The sequence below is a fragment of the Bufo gargarizans genome, chromosome 2 (assembly GCF_014858855.1).
Source record: "Bufo gargarizans isolate SCDJY-AF-19 chromosome 2, ASM1485885v1, whole genome shotgun sequence".
NCBI classification, from domain to species: domain Eukaryota; kingdom Metazoa; phylum Chordata; class Amphibia; order Anura; family Bufonidae; genus Bufo; species Bufo gargarizans.
Genome location: NC_058081.1, coordinates 337,664,402 through 337,686,256, shown reverse-complemented (window position 1 = coordinate 337,686,256; position 21,855 = coordinate 337,664,402). Strand labels below are relative to the sequence as shown.

At 42.9% G+C, this 21,855-nt stretch overlaps 1 protein-coding gene across 2 annotated transcripts in view; it reads left to right on the top strand.

The window, feature by feature from the left end:
- Positions 1-282: 282 nt before the first annotated feature.
- CHST11 (carbohydrate sulfotransferase 11) overlaps positions 283-21,855 on the top strand; it is a 195,329-nt gene continuing 173,756 nt past the window's right edge. Inside the window, exon 1 of one of the 2 annotated variants that reach the window (XM_044277280.1) lies at positions 283-676. In XM_044277280.1, the coding sequence (XP_044133215.1) occupies positions 574-676 (103 nt within the window). In that variant the 5' untranslated portion in view covers positions 283-573. Of the gene's footprint in view, positions 692-21,855 lie in introns of both variants that reach the window. The other variant, XM_044277278.1, reaches the window with a different exon arrangement.

The window sequence follows — 21,855 nt, the reverse complement described above, 5'->3', positions numbered from 1 at the left end:
ATCCGGCGGGCAGTTCCGGTGTCGGAATTGAACGCCGGATTTAAACAACGCTAGTGTGAAATTAGCCTTAAAAGGATGCTTCAGATTTCAAATGTCATGTTGTTGCCAGTTGCTGGATGACTGCTGTGCCCACTGAGCGCAGACTGAATACTGACGTGTAGTTACACCTACCGGACAGCAGGTGGCGGTGCTGAAGCTAGATTTGACGAGCAGCAAACAAAAGAAGGAGGAGCCAGATGTGGTGCCCGGCGTCAGGCTCGCCTCATCCATTCGTCGCTGTCAGAGCAGCCCCGGCCGGTGTACAGACTGCCTGGCAGCTGCTCTCGTTATCTTCATGCAGACATCCCGGGCACCCCCGGAGCACCAGGCACCGCAGCGCACGGGACTGATCCAGTGATGCAGGAGCATCTGCCTATACTGCCAGCCCATGTCTGAGCGGGGTCGCCTGTAGCAGCTAGTGCCCGCAGCCTTTCATATGTAAATACCCATCCAGTACCCCCAGGTACCCTTCCAGCAATCCCTCGGGGCGACATCCACACCCTACCGGAGGCGAGGCGCAGGCAGGGCATCGCTATGAAGCAGGCGCTCATGGAGGTGATGAGGATGAACCGCATCTGCAGGATGGTGCTGGTCACTTGCTTAGGATCTTTCGTCCTGGTCATCTTTTATTTCCAAAGTATGTTGCACCCAGGTAAGTGGCACCACCCCGTGCCCATCTGTTCCCTGCCAGGCTGTCATATTCAGCACTTGGCACTGAGAGTTCATGTGATCTCTATGGGCACCCTCCTATGTACTGGGTGTGCCAATGACTTCTGACATTTTGTGATGTTCTGCTGTTACCTCTTACGCCAATTATTATTCACTTGCCTCATCTTTGATCACTTTACCATGTGCCCTCTGCTGGCATACAGCCTGGCGCTGAATTACAAACAATTTTCCATTTTCACACTGTACAGTCTTTAAATATGGCTCCTATACTTGTGCCCAGGACATGATGGCAGCTTGAGACTTTTGGCGTATTGTCTCTCCTAGGTGTCCAAACTTTCTAAGTCATCGTGCCACATAGGTGTAAAACATTCTGCAGCACCGTAAAGTGCGCAAAAGTTTACGGCAAGAAATAGTTGTCACGTGCTGGGAATTTCTGGGAGACTTTTTATGCCCAGGTCACATTTCTTGTGTTTCTTCAGTGGAAAGCATTACACTGGTCTGTATTACTTTAAGGGTTAATTCTGGATTTGTGTCATTTGTGGTGTGATCTCTGATGCCTCCATTCTTATTAATTAAGCTTCATGATAACCGTGTCACTATGGGAAGCCAATTGCGCTCCCAGTGCCGGCTAATAGAGAAGCGTAAGTGCTGCACAATGTGCTCTAATTGTCTGGTAATGTCTGGACTCATTCCTAAGTGCACCCCCTTTAAATTTGTATCATTTGTGCCTTCACCAGTTCCTAGTCTATTACCTAAAGAGTTCTGACAGTTTATTGCCGGGAAGGTTCTAGTAAAGATCTAGTGAAGTGACCCCATGGTTTGTGTATGGTTGAGGTTCACAATTTACGGTATCTCCAGCAAAATTCAGTTTTTGTGTTCTGGTATAGGAACAGCCAGATACGGTACAGATCCCATTGACTATAAAGGGGTCCGTCAGGTATCTGGTTGGGATTCCAGTATTCTGCCGGCCCCCCAAAAAAATAGAGCGTTGCCATGGGAGCTCCTGTTGGAACCTCTGCCACAGATGTGAAGCTAGCCTTACGTGTCTAACGGTTGTTTGAAATGCATACATAGATATTATCTAGATATAATGGATATAAGATAGATGTTGGATACAGTGATTGTATGATAGAGATAATACATAGATAGAAGGTAGATTGTAACATCATGTAGGTAGATGTTTAGATGACAAATAGTGACATCCGATCGATAGATAGATAGATAGATAGATAGATAATATATACAGGTGAAACTAGAAAAATTACAATATCGTGCAAAAGTCCATTTATTTCAGTAATGCAGCTTAAAATTAGAATTTTGTGAAAAGCTTCAATATTCTAGGCTCAGTGTCACCCTCTAGTCAGCTAATAATCCATACCCCCTGAGCAAAGGGGACCTGAGATTGTGACTTTGGGGTTTCATAAGCTGTAAGCCATAATCATCCAAATTATACAAAATAAAGGCTTGAAATATCTCACTTTGCATGTAATGAGTCTCTCTCATATATTAGTTTCACCTTTTTTAGTTGCATTACTGAAATAAATGAACTTTGCACGATATTCAAATTTTTCGAGTTTCACCTGTAGATAGATGAGATTGTTACATCCTGTAAGTTGTTATCAGGTACTTATTTAGATGATAGATAAGATGTAAGATAGATAGATAAATAAATGGATAGATAAAACAAAAAAAAGTAAAGAGCAGCACACAGACAGCAATAGAAGTGCAAATTTCTTCAAAAGACCGGCGACCGAGGTCTTGCTGAATACATTGAAAAAAGGGGGAAGGCAGCACTCCAAAAATCGTGAAGAAAATGGGTGGTTTATTAACCCATGTGACAGCAATGTTTCAGCTCTGTCTGCGGGGTCTTTGGCTTGACAAAGGCGCTATAGAGAGAGCTGAAATGTTGCTGTCACATGGGTTAATAAACCACCCATTTTCTTCATAATTTTTGGAGTGCTGCCTTCCCCTTTTTTTAATGTAGATAGATAGATAGATAGATATTAGATAGATAGATAGATATTAGATGAATGGATAGACAGATGTGAGATATAGAGCGTAATATCCTGTAGGTAGATAGATATTAGGTACATATTAAGACAACATAGTTTGTGACATCTTATAGATAGCTAGATAGACAGATAAATAAACTTTTCCTTCATGTCTTCCAAATTTCCAAATGATTTTTCCAATGGTATTTATTACATTTTTTTCATTTATCATCCCTAAAGTTTGATTATTACAAAGTTCTTTTAATGTATCTGCAGAATAATGTACTGTTAAATGATGAGCATATACCTAACACTTTTTTTTTTTTATTGCATTTTACTTATTTTGGGATAAACCTCATTTTTTCAATTGGTCTTTTGCAAAAAAAGAATGTCACAGTTTTCCCCCCCACAGCTTTCACTGAGTATCTGCAGGCTGTTGCTTCTCCCCTTCACGGTGCATCCATCAGAGACCCTTCTGTACTTTCCTAACAGCTCAACTCGTTCTAGCTAAATTGTTATCAAACTTCTTAGGGTACTTTCACACTAGCGTTTTTCTTTTCCGGCATAGAGTTCCGTCCTAGGGGCTCAATACCAGAAAAGAACTGATCAGTTTTATCCCCATGCATTCTGAATAGAGAGTAATCCGTTTAGGATGCATCAGGATGTCTTCAGTTCAGTCATTTTGACTGATCAGGCAAAAGATAAAACCGCAGCATGCTATGGTTTTATCTCCGGCAAAAAATACTGAAGACTGGCCTGAATGCCGGATCCGGCAATTTTTTCCATAGGAATGTATTAGTGCCGGATCCGTCATTCAAAATACCGTAATGCCGGATCCGTCGTGCCGGCCTGCGCATGCGCAGACCGGTAAAAAAAAAATGTGAAAAAAAAATACAAGACGCATCCGTCTGTCTGCATGACAAGCTGAGAGACGGATCCGTTCTTGCAATGCATTTGTGAGACGAATCCGGATCCGTCTCACAAATGCTTTCAGTCACATCAAAATCGGCGGATCCGGCGGGCAGTTCCGACGACGGAACTGCCTGCCGGATCAAACTGCCGCAAGTGTGAAAGTAGCCTAATACCGCAGCATGCTACGGTTTTATCTCCGGCCAAAAAAACTGAAGACTTGCCTGATTGCTGGCATTTATTTTTCCATAGGAATGTATTAGTGCTGGATCCGGCATTCAAAATACCGCAATGCCGGGTCTGTCCTTCCGGTCTGCGCATGCACAGACCTTTAAAAATGGAAATGTAAGGGTACTTTCACACTAGCGTTTTTCTTTTCCGGCGCTGAGTTCCGTCCTAGGGGCTCAAATCCGGAAAAGAACTGATCAGTTTTATCCTAATGCATTCTGAATGGAGAGTCAGTCCTTCAGGATGCATCAGGATGTCTTCTGTTCAGTCTTTTTGACTGATCAGGCTTTTCAGAAAAACGTAGCATGCAGTATTTTTACCTCCGGCCAAAAAGCCTGAACACTTTGACTGAACGCCTGATCAGGCTTTTTTCCCATTGACTTGCATTAACGCCGGATCCGGCCCCGTGTGTTCAGTCAAAACGGATCCGGCTTTTGCATGTTAAACCCGAAAAATGTGAAAAAAAAGTTAAAGTCCATAAATGGCGGATCCGTTTTTTCCAATGCATTTTTCCATTGTGATCGAAAGCCTGATCAGGATTCAAATGTAATCCGTTTTCACACGTTTTTCCGGATCCGGCGGGCAGTTCCAGTGTCGGAATTGAACGCCGGATTAAAACAACGCTAGTGTGAAAGTAGCCTAAAAAAACAGATCCAGTATTGCAATGCATTTTTCTGACTGATCAGGATCCTGATCAGTCTGAAAAATGCCTGATCAGTCAGAAAAAATGACATGCGTTTGCATACAGTTTGCCTGATCAGGCAGGCAGTTCAGGCAACGGAACTGCCTGCTGGATCACACTAACGCTAGTGTGAAAGTACCCTAAGAATTTAGCTAGAACGAGTGTTTATGGTTGGTCAGGAGTTCAGAGATGGAACTGTCAGAGCAGCTCTCTGATGGATTCACTAAGAAGTAGTAGCCTGCACTCAAGGTAAAAGCTGCGGAGGAAACATTTTTAATGAAGACCAAGTAAAAAATTGATTTTTATCCCCAAATTACTATAATGCAGTGATAAAAAATGATTGCCCCCCAAAGGTCTCGCCAGCCTTTCTATGACTATATGTAGAGGGTTTGTGCCAAGGATAGGGAATAAGTATCTTATATGTGGGATGGCGGACCACTAGGATCCTCATTGATTATAAGACTACTGGAGATAGCCAAGTACAGTGCTCATCTTGGACACTTGCATAGAGAATGAATGGAGTGGCAGCAGACATGTGCAACCTGCCGCTTTATTCATAGGTGGCATGGCATTCCCAGGGGGTTGGACCTCAATGATTTTGTACTCACCCTTTATGCTGGGGCACATCCCTATTGAGTCCTAGGCTACATGCTGGGTGTATGTATTCAGGACACAGTGCTCTAAGTTGATTCCTAATATTCTTATGATATACAATCATGACTATTATACTTTATAATACACACATACGGTACTCAGATGCTGAAGATTAGGGCAGAGCTTCCTCTCTAAGGCTACTTTCATACTTGCGTTTATCCGTCATAGGATCTCAATATCGGAGAAAAACGCTTCCGTTTTGTCCCTATTCATTGTCAATGGGGACAAAACATAACTGAACAGAACGGAATGCTCCAAAATGCATTCCGTTCCGTTTGGTTGCGTTCCCATATTGGAGAGCAAATCGCAGCTTGCTGTGGTTTTCTTTGCGGCATGGGATGCAAAGCAAAACTGATCTGGCATGACCCACAATGCAAGTCAATTGGACTGGATTCCTTTTCTTGGACACAATAGAAAACTGATCCGTCCCCCGTTGACTTTCAATGATGTTCAAGACAGATCCGTCATGGCTATTTTAAAAATAATACAACTGGGTCCGCTCATAAAGGTTGTGTTATCAGAAACAAAAGCGTTTTTGTTGAACCCTACCGGATCAGGAAAAAACGCAAATGTGTGAAAGTAGCCTAAGATTGATTGCTATAAAATGGTGTTTTATACTGTTTCACAGCAGTTGGGACACAGATCCTGAAGAACATCTTTTCAATGAGAGAGTGAGGGCCGCTCATCTCTGTATAATCATCAGGATCTAACATCAGAATGTGATGTTTATATAGATATTATCTAGATATGTCAATATATACATATTATATTATTATTATTATTATTAATAATATAAACTATTTCTCAAAACATTATTTAGGCTACTTTTACATCAGCATTTTCCTTTCCGGTATTGAGATCCGTCATATGCACCAGAATACATTCCGTTCCATTTCATTGCGTTCCCATGACGCACACAAAAGCGCTGCAAGCAGCGTTTCTGAGTGCGTCCTGGGATAATGATCAAGACAGATCTGAAAAAAAACTGGACCGGCAACCTATTGACTTACAATAAATTTAGTGACGGAACCGTCTTGTTCATTTGAGATATAATACAACTGGATCTGTTCTGAACAGATGCAGACGGTCGTATTATATACCCGATGAGCCCATGCCGGATCCAGCAGATGTGAAAGTAGCCTTAGTTTATAAGATCACTTTGCAGGTAGGTAGTGCTATAAATACAAATCCATCATTACTGAGCCGTGACTCTACCAGCAATATATGCAGATATGCAGGCGGTGTCCTCTGTGCACCATCGAGTATTGCGTTGCACTTGAAGTGCAAGTGTCTAGCACAGTAATCTGAGATCACGCTTCTTGTTGGTGCTGAGTGATTTGCAGAAGACTCCATTACTACTCCTTAAAGATAGTCTATTTAGCAGATTGGACACGAAAATGCCCAGAGCAGGGTTGTAGAGCCATTTGTTCCCATCAGGATTAGTCTCAGAAGTCTGTAATGAACATGCTAACCGTGGGGTGAGTTCAAGCGCACTGCCGTGACACATGAGCACACTTGAAAGGGATGCATTGGCAGCTCGTGGCTTCCATGTATTTCCATTGGGAGCAGATGAAGAGCAATATTATTTGGCAAAAGTCTTACATTTACTGAAGTTACAGGTTTTTTTTTTAAGACTGGCAGCTTTCTCTCAATGGAGGTTCACAAACAGTCCCACTATATTATAGTACAGTTATGTGTAGAGAATGGACATAAGTAAGTGTTAAAGGGCCTTCTAGGACTTCAATATTGATGACCTAACCTCAATAAAGGACATCAGTATCAGATCGGTGGGGGTCTACCACTCGGCACCCCCACCGATCAGCTGTGATTTTGAGGATTTCTTTAGTTTACTTAGTACTAGGAAACCCCGTAATGTACCAGTTTGACTCAAATTGTTTAGGGAATAAGCAAAATCTTTTTTTTTTTTTACGTTAAAAATGTTCTTAAAATATGGCTTATGATCAGATATAAGCTGTGGACTTAAATAAGGAGAGAGCCCCATGTACGGCTCCACATGGACGCAGTGGCTGCCTCATATGTTCTCCAGATAGGAGAGGGTTCCTGTCAGTGGGGTTATCACGTGATTAATGTAAAAAATACAAATCATATAGTACATGACAATATTTTTATAACAAAGCTAGAACCAGAACTAGAGATCTCCCCATTAATTGCTGCAATTGTTCTGCTAGATTCATTTCAAGTTGGCAACTCAGGGGGCACGTCCTTTCTGCTCAAACTCTCCATCTATCACATTTTTGGGGGCATGTCCCTTCTGCTGCAGTTCTCCCTATTACAGCTGCTACACCTCTGCCCCTTTCACAGCTCAGGGGCACGTCCTTTCTGCTACAACTCTCCGTCTATCAAATTTTTTGGGGCATGTCCCTTCTGCTGCAGTTCTCCCTATTACAGCTGCTGCACCGGTGCCCCTTTCACAGCTCAGGGGGCCATGGGCTTTCTACTGTAGCTCTCTTCCTGTAAGGCTACATGCACACGACCGTGCCGTGCCTTCCACAATTTGCGGAACGGAAATGGGCGGCCATTAATATAACTGCCTATTCTTGTTCGTTTTGCGGACAAGAATAGGACATGTTATATTGTTTTTGTGGGGCCGTGGAACAGAGCAACGGAGTGCTGTCCGCATCTTTTGCGGCCCCATTGAAGTGAATGGGTCCGCATCCGAGCCGCCAAAATGGGACCCAAACAACGGCTGTGTGCATGAGGCCTAACTCACAGCTTCAAACAGAAGATAGGGCTAGTGGCAATTGAAGGATAGAATGTAATATGTGCATCCGTCTCAGGTAGACAGAGACATAAGGAAAAGAACAAACAGCAGATGGCACTTTACAGATACATTTTATTAAATAATTCAGTGACCAAGCCAGCTTCTTAATTACATCCAATGATAAAAGTACTCAGATCCAGTTTCTGGTTTGAAAACTGTAGAATATTTTTTATGGGGCAACTTTAAGGGCGTGACGGATTTGATCCGGATGCTGCGATTTTGGCACTAAAACAAGTCAGTTTTGTCTGCGATTGCGTTTAGTTGTTCAGTTTTTTCCGCGCGGGTGCAATGCGTTTTGATGAGTTTTTCACGCGCGTGATAAAAAACTGAATGTTTACAAACAACATCTCTTAGCAACCATCAGTTAAAAACGCATGGCATCCGCACTTGCTTGTGGATGCAATGCGTTTTTCACGCAGCCCCATTCACTTCTATGGGGCCAGGGCTGCGTGAAAAACGCAGAATATAGAACATGCTGCGATTTTTACGCAACGCAGAACTGATGCGTGAAAAACAACGCTCATGTACACAGACCCATTGAAAAGAATGGGTCAGGATTCAGTGCGGGTGCTATGCGTTCACGTCACGCATTGCACCCGCACGGAAAACTCGCTCGTGTGAAAGGGACCTAAGGGTACTTTCACTTGCGCTGAGTTCCGTCCTAGTGGCTCTATACCGGAAAAGAACTGATCAGGCATATCCCAATGCATTCTGAATGGAGAGTAATCCGTTCAGGATGCATCAGGATGTCTTCAGTTCTGTTGTTTTGACTGATCAGGAAGGAGATAATACCGCAGCATGCTGCGGTTTTATCTCCAGCCCAAAAAACTGAAGACTTGCCTGAATGCCGGATCCGGCATTTTTTTCCATAGGAATGTATTAGTGCCGGATCCGGCATTCAAAATACCGGAATGCCGGATCCGTCCTTCTGGTCTGCGCATGTGCAGACTGGTAAAAATGTGAAGAAAAAAAATCTAAACGGATCAGTTTGTCCGTATGACGGACCCATTCTTGCATTGCATTTGTGAGACGGATCAGGGTCCTGATCAGTCTTAAAATGCAAACAGTTGGCATACGTTTTGCCGGATCACTCTGCCGCAAGTGTGAAAGTAGCCTAAGATGACATATTTTCATGCAGCCCTGATTGGCACACGGGTATTGAAGAGGCACAATCACTGTTTCAGCTTTTATAGGGCATGGTACACATACCCTGATACAGGTGAAGCCATTCCTTGCAGCAGCTTTCCGTCCTCATGCTTACACTGTTTATATTTCATGGCGTTCTCTGTACAGCTCTGCAGCCTATGTGGGCACATTAATAATATGTATAATCTACATAGGCATGAGCGCTCTTCAGCGATCAGTCAGCGAATGAAGACGCTATACCATTTCTTATGAAACTCTGTTCTCTGGTCTGATGAGCGCAGTCTCATTCATCTCTGCATTTTGCTGAAGCAGACACTCCGTACAGATGTTTCCTAGTGATTACAGTACGGCACATCAGTGTAATACAGCTCTACGTTTTATTCTGATATCTTCATATGTCTCTTTTAGTCATTTATGTGTTGCTAATATTAGTGTATTGCTATAAGAAAGTGCTGACGCAGATTAGTGTTGGCATGGACTTTGAACCATAACCTTCGGGTAAATGAGGACCTAAGAGAAAAAATGAGAAGCTGTGGTCTTAAGTATAATGTAATATATGTATCATGATTGGTTATGTTAAATTATTACTTTCCAGGATTTAAATGTTATCTATCTATCACTCTTATACCAATCTACCTACCTATCTATCTATCTACCCATCTATTCTGTATCTATATATTATCTATCTATCTATCTATCTATCTATCTATATCTATCTATATATCTATCACTCTTATACCAATCTACGTATCTACCTATCTATCTATCTATCTAGTTTCAGTACTAGTGGCCGCAAAGATGTAGGTTGAAATCGACAGAGGGACCCTCTGCATCTCAGCTGTTTTGGTAGTGGGCCCAGTACCACATTAACAAAAGGTCCACATATGTTGGGCGAGATTTATCGAAACTGGTGTAAAGGGAAACTGGCTTAGTTGCCCATAGCAACCAATCAGACTTCACCTTTCATATTCCAAAGGGGCTCTGAAAGGTGGAATTTGATTGGTTGTTATAGGCAACTTAGGCTACTTTCACATTAGCGTTTTTTGCAGATCCGTCATGGATCTGCAAAAAACACTTCCTTTACTGTAATATAACCGTATCCATTCATTATGAACGGATCCGGTTGTATTATGTCTTCTATAGTCAAGACGGATCCGTCATGAACACCACTGAAAGTCAATGGGGGACGGATTCAATTTCTATTGTTTCAGAGAAAATAGATTCGTCCCCATTGACTTACATTGTGTGCCAGGACAGATCCGTCTTGCTCGCACCACATCGCGGACAGAAAAACGCTGCGTTAATCTGTCCGCGATGGGGACGCAACCAAATGGAACAGAATGCATTGTGGTGACTCCGTTTCGTTCAGTTCAGTTTAGTTCCCATTGACAATGAATGGGGACAAAACTGAAGCGTTTTCTTCCGCTATTGAGATCCTATGACGGTACTCTATAGCGGAATTGAAAACGCTAATGTAATAGTAGCCTAAGATAGTTTCCCTGTCTCCATTGCAAAGGATTGCTCTGCTTTGTATTACACTTCATACAGTAATTATACAAGAAACAACTATTTCTCAGCCGCTGGTTGAAAAGAGACGGCCGGCACTTGCTGCTGCAACCAAATGAAGCAATGTCAGTATTTGGTAACACCATTCCCAAACTGTGGCTACTGTTCTAACTTCTGGTTTATGACCAATATTACATTATGGGCGGAAGTCCTCTGCAAGAAAGAAGAAGTTCAGAACCCTTGAACAAACTTCACTATTTTCCTGTCTTACGCCAGGGAACTAAACTGTTAAATTTACAGAGCAGAACTGTCCCCATTGGATGCATGGCAGTAGGCAGTTGGAATGGATCACTGTACAGCTGCCTCTTTGACAAGGGTTAATGTTATACAACCCCCTTTTTGGCAGGGGCGGATTAATCACCACCATGCATGTTTCTCAATAGGGGCCGAGGTAGCCTATTGTATTTTCTGCATAAAAAGAAGACCACACTGTTACCGAGATGATGAGCATCTAGAAAGTGGTGGTGGGGTGAAATAAGAGGTGCTGATTAATCCTGTGGAAATCCAGTATGAATGTATGAGAATTCATAGGAAGGAGGCGTGAGGAGTCACCGAGGCTGGAGTTTCTATAAACCTGCTCACTAAACATGTCACCCATGGATGTCACTGTGATGAAATTGCAAAAATACAATAAAAACGAAAAAAATAAAATGTTCTGCAGCCTTTATAGGAATGGACTGTTACTGTATGTCCGTATTATCGTTCCACAAAAAATTACATATTACAGACAAGGATAGTACTGTTCTATTAGGGGCCAGATGTTCCGTTCCGCAAAATACGGAATGCACACAGATGTATTTTTTGCGGATCTGTTTTTTGCAGACGGCAAAATACATACGGTCGTGTGCAAGAAGCCTTAGGCTGGGTTCACACGGGCGTGTCCGGATTAGGTCCGGATGCGTCCCGGTGTATTGCGGCAAACCCGCGCGATTAGGTACGCAATTGCAGTCAGTTTTGGTGATGTACCATGTGATTGGAGCATGTGATCTGACGTCACCAAAGGTCCTTTAGCCGACAGCTCATCAGAAGAGACCGGGAACTGCGCGATGAAGAGGACAAGGTGAGTTAATTTCTTTTATTTTTTTTAACCCTCAATTGACCTTGTACTAAGCATTCTGTATTCAGAATGCTATTATTTTCCCTTATAACCATGTTAGAAGGGAAAATAATACAATGAATAGACTGTCACCTAGCAACCATGAGTGAAAATCGCACCGCATCCGCACTTGCTTGCGGATGCTTGCGATTTTCACTCAGCCCCATTCATTTCTATGGGGCCTGTCCTGCGTTACAAACGCAGAATATAGAGCATGCTGCGATTTTAAAGCATTGCAGAAGTGATGCGTGAAAAAAATCGCTCATGTGCACAGCCCCATAGAAATGAATGGTGCCGGATTCAGTGCGGGTGCAATACGTTCACCTACCGCATTGCACCCGCGCGGAAATCTCGCCCGTGTGAACTCAGCCTTAGGAAGATTTAGTCATCGTCAAATTCATCAAATGCAAGTCCATTTTATCTCTTTTTATTTCATAAATGTTCTAATTGGGGCATCTCTTTAAGAGTACCGTATTTTCCGCCCTATAAGACGCACTTCCTCCCCCCCAAAAGTGGGGGGAAAATAGCAGTGCGTCTTATGGGGCGAATGCTGCTGATTTCGCCGAATTTTCATTGATACACCCGCCGTGATGCCGGCATCTGCTTTTATAATGACAGCGGGGCCCGTGCAGTGACTGTATTCTACTACATGGGCCCCGCTCACTGTATAATCATATCTCTAATAGTTAATTGTTATGTATATACTGTAATCGCATAATCAGCGCCTGTATACTTACAAGCGCTCGGTAGGTAGCAGAGAGGAGAGAGGAGGGAGGAGGCAGGCCAGGAGGACGGGCGCTGGCAGCGTGAGTCACTATGTCACGCGCCTGCGCCGCCCATTTTATGAATAAAGCAGGCGGCGTGGGTGCATGACGTATGACTCACACTGCCAGCGCCCATCCTCCCGGCCTGCCTCCTCCCTCCTTTCTCCTCTCTCCTCTCTGCTACCTACCGAGCGCTTGTTAGTATACAGGCGCTGATTATGCGATTACAGTATATACATAACAATTAACTATTAGAGATATGATTATACAGTGAGCGGGGCCCGTGTAGTAGAATACAGTCACTGCACGGGCCCCGCTGTCATTATAAAAGCAGATGCGACCCCCACCCCTCGTATTAAGGGTCATTCACTACAGGGACACTTATGGAGGGGATCTGTGGATGACACATAGCATAAGATGCTATATATGTGTCATCCACAGATCCCCCCCATAACTGTCATACACAGATCCCCATAACAGTGCCATCCAGAGACCCCAATAAGAGCCACCCACAGATCCCCCATAAGTGTCACCCACAGATCCCCCATAAGTGTCACCCACAGATCCCCCATAAGTGTCACCCACAGATCCCCCATAAGTGTCACCCACAGATCCCCCATAAGTGTCACCCACAGATCCCCCATAAGTGTCACCCACAGATCCCCCCATAAGTGTCACCCACAGATCCCCCCATAAGTGTCACCCACAGATCCCCCATAACAGTGCGTCACCCACAGATCCCCCATAACAGTGCGTCACCCACAGATCCCCCATAACAGTGCGCCATCCACAGATCCCCCATAACAGTGTCATCCACAGACCACAATTAGTTCAAAACCCACCAAAAGCACACCTTTTGGTTCAAAATATTTTTTTTCTGATTTTCCTCCTCAAAAACCTAGGTGAGTCTTATGGGCCGGTGCGTCTTATAGGGCGAAAAATACGGGTATATTGGATTTGTCGGCTAAAGTTTGTTAAATCGAACAAAAGACCCCTGCTACAGTGATACAGGAAGCCCCATGTAGCGGTGGTCCCTTAGACTTCCCTTTACGGCTGTCTTCATTTCATCAAATTTTACTTGTAAAAATCAGTGTATGTATATTTAAATATAGATAGATTACGAAGGAAGTCCCGGATTTATCAGAGTTGCAAAAAGGGCTCATTATTGGCTTTCGGGCCAAGGGTGGCAGTATTTATGAAACTGCGCAGTTTGTGAACTGTTCACGGGCTGCTGTGGTGAACGTGTATTGTGAGTGGATACTGTAAATTGCACCATTGTGAATAAGTGACGTGGAAACTGGAACACCACGTGCCATTGATGTGAGAGGTGAACGTCCATTCCAAAGGTGTGTGAGGACGGACACTGTAGCAGACACGCTACAGTGGAGCAGGTCACCGGCAAAACGATCCAGGGGGCTACCAGACGTGTTTCTAAAAAAAACAGTTAAGTCAATCCTACTGCATATGAGTCTCTGAAACAGAGGGACGGTCACTGCTCCTCTGCTAACGAAGTTGCATCAGCAGAAAAGGCTTCAATTTTTAAGTCAGTGTTGGAATTGAACTTCTGATTGGCAAAGGGGTGCCTTCTCCAATGAGTCACGTTTTCTGCTTCATCAAATTGTATGGAAGCTGGCGTGTCAGACAAGAAACATCAGAGAACAAAAACCCTGCAACCATTGCTGAAAGAAGCTGGTGGTGGCAGCATTATGGTCTAGGGAAGGTTTTCGTGCAATCTCTGGGCCCACTCATCCATGTTAAAGGCACTTTCAACCGATATAGGGATGAATCCATCATTGGAGATCAGGTACACCCATGCAGGCTGATTGTAATCCCTGGCTACAAATGTCAGACATTCGTCAGAAGTGCAGGATCAAGACTTCCAACTACTACCCTGGCCCCCTAATTCCCCCGACTTTAACCCAATTGAACATCTGTGCGACTACCTCCATCGTTGTGTTTGAGCTATGGATGCCCCCTAGCTGCTCGTGCTGCACGCGGCTGTCACACGGCCGGACATTAGCTGAAGGTCATAATAACGTGACTTGACTGTGTGTGTGATATATATATATATATATATATATATAGTACAAGGCACATAAGATATGTATATGTACTTAGTGCTGTGCAAAAGTTTTTAGGCAGGAGTGCAGAAAATGCCACAGAGTAAGAATGTTTTTTTTAAATGGAAGTTTTAAGTGTTGATACACTTGTGCCAGATAGGTTGTGCCCCAAACAATAGTAGTGACCGAGATGGTGTTGGTGCTCAGCACAGTAAAAGTAGCCCTGTTTGTGCACCATACATTAAAGGGATTCTGTCATGAGATTTTACCCCTATAACCTAAACATATGCTCATGTCCGGGAGTAATAAGAATAATCCTAAGCTGGCCTTATTAAACTTCACTGTGGCTCTATTTGCCCAAAAAACAGGTTTTTATAACCTGTCAATCACTCACTTAAGGTGCCCAAGGGGAGGTCCGTTAATACAGGGTGCCCGGCCGCACCCCTCCAGTGCCCAGCGCCGCCTTCCTAGCTCAGCGCTGCCTCCGCAATTCTACCTGTCCCTCTGCCAGATCCCACGCCTGCACACTAGGCTCAGCCTGATGCGCTGTGGACTCCTGGCAGCGGCTTCGTTGAGCGAAGTGCGCATGCGCATCAGGCCGGCACCCCTCTGGGCAAAACATACACTTAGTAGTGCCCTTTTTTTCCCTACGGAGCATTATTGACCAGTGTGTGCTCCCCACACAGAAAATGAATGCTCTCAGTGATCACACACAGGTAGCACTGTGCTTTCAGTGCATTGTGGTGTCGGACGCCTTTGACCTACTGCAGACAATGGCATGACAGGGAGTTAGTTATGTGACAAGCTTTCTTTTCACTCCCCTAATCCACAATGGCCAGTGTTATAGACGTGGAATAGGTAATTGCGTGACACCTACCATGCCAAAATCACCTAGTGAATTGTCAGCTGATCATGCACGTGTTGACTACAAATACCGTTATACAGAACCCATATAATCCTGCTACTATGTCAAACACCTGCATATATTCCATAAAACGCGCCACACATCTGCATGCATGCCCATCACCATCAACATATACTCCACACGTACAATCACACACCTCCATCTTACATAGAGCTCTGCCCACCTACATAGGCTCCACTTACCTCTATACATTCCAGGCATGCCTTCATACACACCTTTATGTACGCCATAAATCTGATTGTCACACGAGTACACACACTCTGTACAATAAAATACACTTCTAAGACACGCTCCATACATCACTTCATGCACACCTGCATTCTCTTAGGACACACCTGGAAAGACACCATACGCACTCACATACACTCTACACACATTTTCTCGCCTTCATAAACAATCCATACACAGGGTTCATACACATTTAAGCCCTGCGCACTTTGCCAGAAAGACCTCCATAAATTAACAAGCCCCTTTACAGTTTGGATCCTCATAAGTCCTGCTGAAAAAATTAAAATAAAATAGACATTTGGCAAACATACATTACATTGCATACACTTTCTCACACTCCCACTAACACATGGAAGGGTCTTAACTGGTCTGATGAAAGTAGTGTGCGGGTCACTAAATTATGAAGTCCCCCTCAAAAGAAACTTGTAGGGAGCCTTCAACGTGAACAGAGCTTTGGGGAGCAGGTACTACCACTGGTCCCAGGTACTACCACTGCCTCGGAGTAAGAAAGCACCTAATAGGTTACAGCTGGTGCCTGCAACAGATTATGGGCAAATCCTTGGCCAACATTTACGCAGAGTAAATGCTGAGTGACTGTAAAAAGTTATCATTTTTTTCTATATGTACCGTCCTGCAAGAAGCTGATGTAAGGAGCTGAGCTGACGTTTAAAGCATAGTTTTCAACTGTAGCCGCTTCTTAAGAATGTGGGTACTATTGAAAGTGGTGCCGGTGCCAGGGGTCCTGGTGCAAGTGCACCTTTTGCCCTATGGTTTAGTTGGTCCTGCGTGACAGGTGACTTGTGAGAGAGGTGGGTGCTGTCTGGCTGCTAGTGGAACAAGCCAGCCTGAACGTCTTAGGCCTCCTTCACATCTATGATCCCGGTGTCTAGCAGTCTGTTCCGGTAGAGAACATCCTGCCGAAGCTCTCCGCATCCAGCATAGCTGGATGTTACCCCAATACCCACCAGTGCTATTGACTATAATCTGGCAGAGATCCGGACGCTACCTGGCAAATATGCCAGGATTTGGCAGGACAAAAAAACATTTCATGCCCGATCTTTTGCTCAGGCACAACATTTTCGCTTGGATGGTGCTGACGTCTGCAAACAAAGGGCAGGTGTGTGAGAGGCAGAGGGGAGGTCTTGGAGAATGAGATGGGCCTGATAGCAGGGAGATGACGCCTGGTGACATCAGAGACATTTTTCAACGTTTTTTTTTTTACAATAATATACAATACAATACTTTGAGCATAGACAAAGAGAGTTTAGAAATGGTTGGCGGATACACAGTAAGAATATTTAATCTTCTCTCATATCAATCCTGATGACAGGTTCCTTTTAAGTAGGACCACCTACAGGACTCCTAAACATTGAAAGAGCAGGGATTTTAATAAAAAACATTCTTAAGTTTACCCTGGACTGTGCTCATTCTGCTCAGCTCCTCCAGTGTCATGTAGATTGTATGACATTTTCCAGGTGACAAGTTGGCCTTGTGCTGTGTAAATAAGCAGATAGAGATGCTTAGATGAATATGCTCAGAGCATCATCAAATGAGATCATTCGATCTTATTCCTGCATCACAGGTTCAATTTGTCATTTTTATTTTAGAATTTAGGTATCTAATATTAAGAATATTATACATGTGTTCTTCAGCCTGTATCCAGCCTTTCTGTTCTCTGAAAGCCGTCCATGCTGCAGTCATTTAGTGATCTATAACATAGTCTTAGGTCATTTAATGTAATTGTAATGTGTCCTATTAAATGGTGGCGGTCAAGGGTAATGACTCCTACTAGTAAAATACTTTGTTAGTGGGAAACGTTTTCCGTATCAGCGAGTGTACTTACTGTACTTCTAATTCTTTGTCTAATTTATTTCTCTTCGCAAAAAATGCTGGAAAAAAACATGTCTATGTCGTTGAAATAAAAGGGGAACTGTAATCAGTTAAACCAGGAGAAACTGTAAAAGCAGAGGATTCAGATACAGTAGGAGATAGCTGAATCTAGCGCATCAGGCTGCATGCCCATGGGATTGTATCTGATGAGGATTTTCCATGCGGATTTTGATGTGTTTCGCAACTAATCAACATTGGCCTTTGTTACAGTACATGCGCATTTTGTCGTGGAGTTGCCACAGATTTCACCCTTTGCTTGGCATGAGTAATAAACATCTGCTGAAAGAATTGATAAGGCTGCGGATTTTACATCCTTCCCCCCCTGGGTGTGTATACAGGTAAAACTCGAAAAAAAATTGAATATCGTGCAAAAGTCAGTTTATTTCAGTAATGCGAATTAAAAGGAATTGCATTAATGCAGCTTAAAATTAGAATATTGTGAAAAGGTTCAACATTCTAGGCTCAAAGTGTCACACTCTAGTCAGCTAATAATCCATACCCCCTGAGCAAAGGGGACCCAAGATGTATTAGTTTTATCTTTTAAGTTGCATTACTGAATGACTGTGCACGATATTCAAATTTTTTGAGTTTCACCTGTAATTTTTAGAATCTCATCTATTTAGCTAGTCCTGTATAACGTGGCAGATTTTGCAGATATGTATGCATATGGCCTTAAAGCGTTGTTACAAATTCATCAAGCAAAAAAACTTTGGGATAAACAACAGTTAGGAAATTTTATAATAGATATTCTATATTAATTTCTCATGGTTTTCAAGACCTCTGTTTAAAGGGGTTCTGCACTTTCATTTAACTGATGATCTATTCTCTGGATAGATCATCAGCTTCTGATCGGCCGGGGTCCGACACCCGGACCCCCGCCGATCAGCTGTTTGAGAAGGCAGCGGCGCTCCAGCAGCGCCGCGGCCTTCTCACTGTTTACCGCCGGGCCACCGGCCTACTGACGTTACGACTAGTATCAACTAGCGTGGGCGGGGCTAAGCTCTGTTCACTTGAATGGAGCTTAGCCCCGCCCACGCTAGTTGATACTAGTCGTGATATCAGTGGCCCGGCGGTAAACAGTGAGTAGGCCGCGGCGCTGCTGGAGCGCCGCTGCCTTCTCAAACAGCTGATCATTTCATTTTCTGATCTACATTATGTGATTACCCTACAGAGCACATGGTACATCTAACTCACCCCACCATGCTAACATATACAGAACAGGTACAATAATTGGATCATTGCTCAGCAGCCTATATACATATAGTCTATCACTTGATATGATAGATCACATGCCCAAAAAGAACAAATTATAACAAAACTGCATTTAAAAAAAAATGTTTTTAACAATACTTTGCTTGGGCTCCGCATTTAAAGGGACAGTTCAACAATTCTAGCACAGGCTTCCAGTATCCGTAATTTCAGGTGCTGCACATCTCGTATCTTCACAGAATATGCTGTGCAGCACCTGAAACTACGGATACTGGAAGCCTGTGCTAGCATTTCTCCTGCGGTGTTGCTATCAGTGTGTGAAGAGTGGGAGAAGAGGGTTGCATTGACAATCCAACACAATGGGCAGCACATTGAACACATTTTATAAGTGGTGAGAAACTTGTAAATAACTCATGAAATAATAAAGTTACGTTTTAAAACCAAGCACACCATTGTTTTTCTTGTGAAATTCCCAATAAGTTTGATGTGTCACATGACCCTCTTCCTATTGAAAAAACAAAAGTTGGATTCAAAATGGCCGACTTCAAAATGGCCACCATGGTCACCACCCATCTTAAAAAGTTTCCCCCCTCACATATACTAATGTGCCACAAATAGGAAGTTAATATCACAAACCATTCCCATTTTATTAAGGTGTATCCATATAAATGGCCCACCCTGTATATACTGGTGTAACTGTTGTCTGTTAATGCAAATTTCCGTGAGCCAGTCAATTTGTTATTAACATAGAGATCTTGTTGGGTTCAGTAAGACATATTGATGCTTGGCTTGTTCATAGACGTGGTAGCTGATCCTATATCCTACAACATGGAGATCTTTTATTTATATATATATATATATATATATATATATATATACACACACATACATACAACATATTGTACAGGCAACATATATGCACATCAAATAATAAAATATGAAATGAAAAATGAAAGTAAAAATATCCCTGCCATTTCAATATATCCCATGTTGTATGTGAGTGCTCAATGCGGAACCTATGAAGTAAGAGGTAAGGTGGGTAAGATATATATAAATCCTATAACATTTCTCAAGATCTCAGCTGCAATCTACCTAGCGTGTTTTTTAATTGCTCTGTCAGGTACCATTGAGTTAGAGAGAAAGGTCTGATCACATTATCTATTTCTTCCTCTGTAAGGAAATGTAGTAGAAAATTATGCCACCTTCCCACAAATGTAACATGGAGATCTTGTTGATATTGATGCTTGGCTTGTTCATACACGTGGTAGGGTAGCTGATCCTATATCCTACAACATGGAGATCTTGTTGGGGTTCAGTAAGACATATTGATGCTTGGATTGTTCGTACACGTAGTAGCTGATCCTACAACATGGAGTTCTTGTTGGAGTTCAGTATGACATATTGATGCTTGGATTGTTCGTACATATGGTAGCTGATCCTATATCCTACAACATGGAGATCTTGTTGGGGTTCAGTAAGACATATTGATGCTTGGATTGTTCATAGATGTGGTAGCTGATCCTATATCCTAAAGCATGGAGATCTTGTTGGGGTTCAGTAAGACATATTGATGCTTGGATTGTTCATAGACGTGGTAGCTGATCCTATATCCTACAACATGGAGATCTTGTTGGGGTTCAGTAAGACATATTGATGCTTGGATTGTTCGTACACGTAGTAGCTGATCCTACAACATGGAGTTCTTGTTGGGGTTCAGTATAATGTATTGAAGCTTGTATTGTTCGTACATGTGGTAGCTGATCCTACAACATGGAGATCTTGTTGGGGTTCAGTATAATGTATTGAAGCTTGGATTGTTCGTACATGTGGTAGCTGATCCTATAACATGGAGATCTCGGTGGTGTTAAAGCAGTGAATGACTATGCTGCTTCAACATTCCTGTCCAACGATCCTAAATATAAATGGTATTGTGCTCTTAATCAGTTCTGCATGCTGCGTGATGACTGGTAGGCATCTCCGTCTGTAATAACTACAGGGCACATCCAAACCGCGCAGACGGCTAGGAGACCAAGTGAAAAAATAATTAGCTTTGTTGTCACTAAACATAATTATGTTTGCGTAATGAAATTTACTGTGCTGTTGTCACGTTTAATAACTATGGCTGGATTCTTCCTATTACAGGCAATCTGGTATGGCAAATTTAATAAATCTGAACTGCACAGTAATGAAACTGGTCAGGTGTGAATTTGGCGCTGCTCAGATTGATAGCATCTGAGACATGAGAGTCCATGTAGACTGAGATCCAGCCGGATGGAGGAAAATGAAGTACCATATTCTATGGGAAATCATGTTTTATTATTCCATATGAGAAAGATTTGCTTCACCATTATTTTGTACTAGGTTTTTGGGAGCCGATTAGGGCAACCTTCCTAATTCCACATTTCTAATAAATGAATTGTTCTTTGCTATGTAATAGATATTACAATTCACTGGTGATCTTGTTATTTATGTTGATTTACAAATATATGTTTCTCTAAAGGCCCTATTACACCTGCAGATAAGTGATTCAATAAAACGCTTATAGGGTCAAAGTACTCAATACACCCATTAAAAATTTCCTTGAGGAATGTCGTTTCTAAAATGGGGTCATGTTTTGGGGGTTACCATTGTAGGGGTACCTAAGGCACCCAAAAACCATTCTAGCAAAATCTGTGATCCTCTGCCGGATCTCAAAACCTGAAACGCATATGTGAAAGTAGCCTTAGAATAGGTTGTTCTTATGTGTTCATGGCTGTTATCGATTGTGTGACCTTCATGTCTGATTGCCTCGTCTAGATGTGACTCATAAGGTGAACTGGGGAGACATGTACGGAAGTGACGCCCATCTCAGACCACTGAGGGAAGCAGTCTCAAAATGGCCATTTATGTGTTCAACTATTGGCTGAACTGTTCAAACCGCGTTTCCATAAGGCCAAGTTCACACTTGCAGGTTTTAAAGTGGCAGAAAACCACAACACACTGGCATACAAATACTATTTGGGAAATTTTGGTTTTCA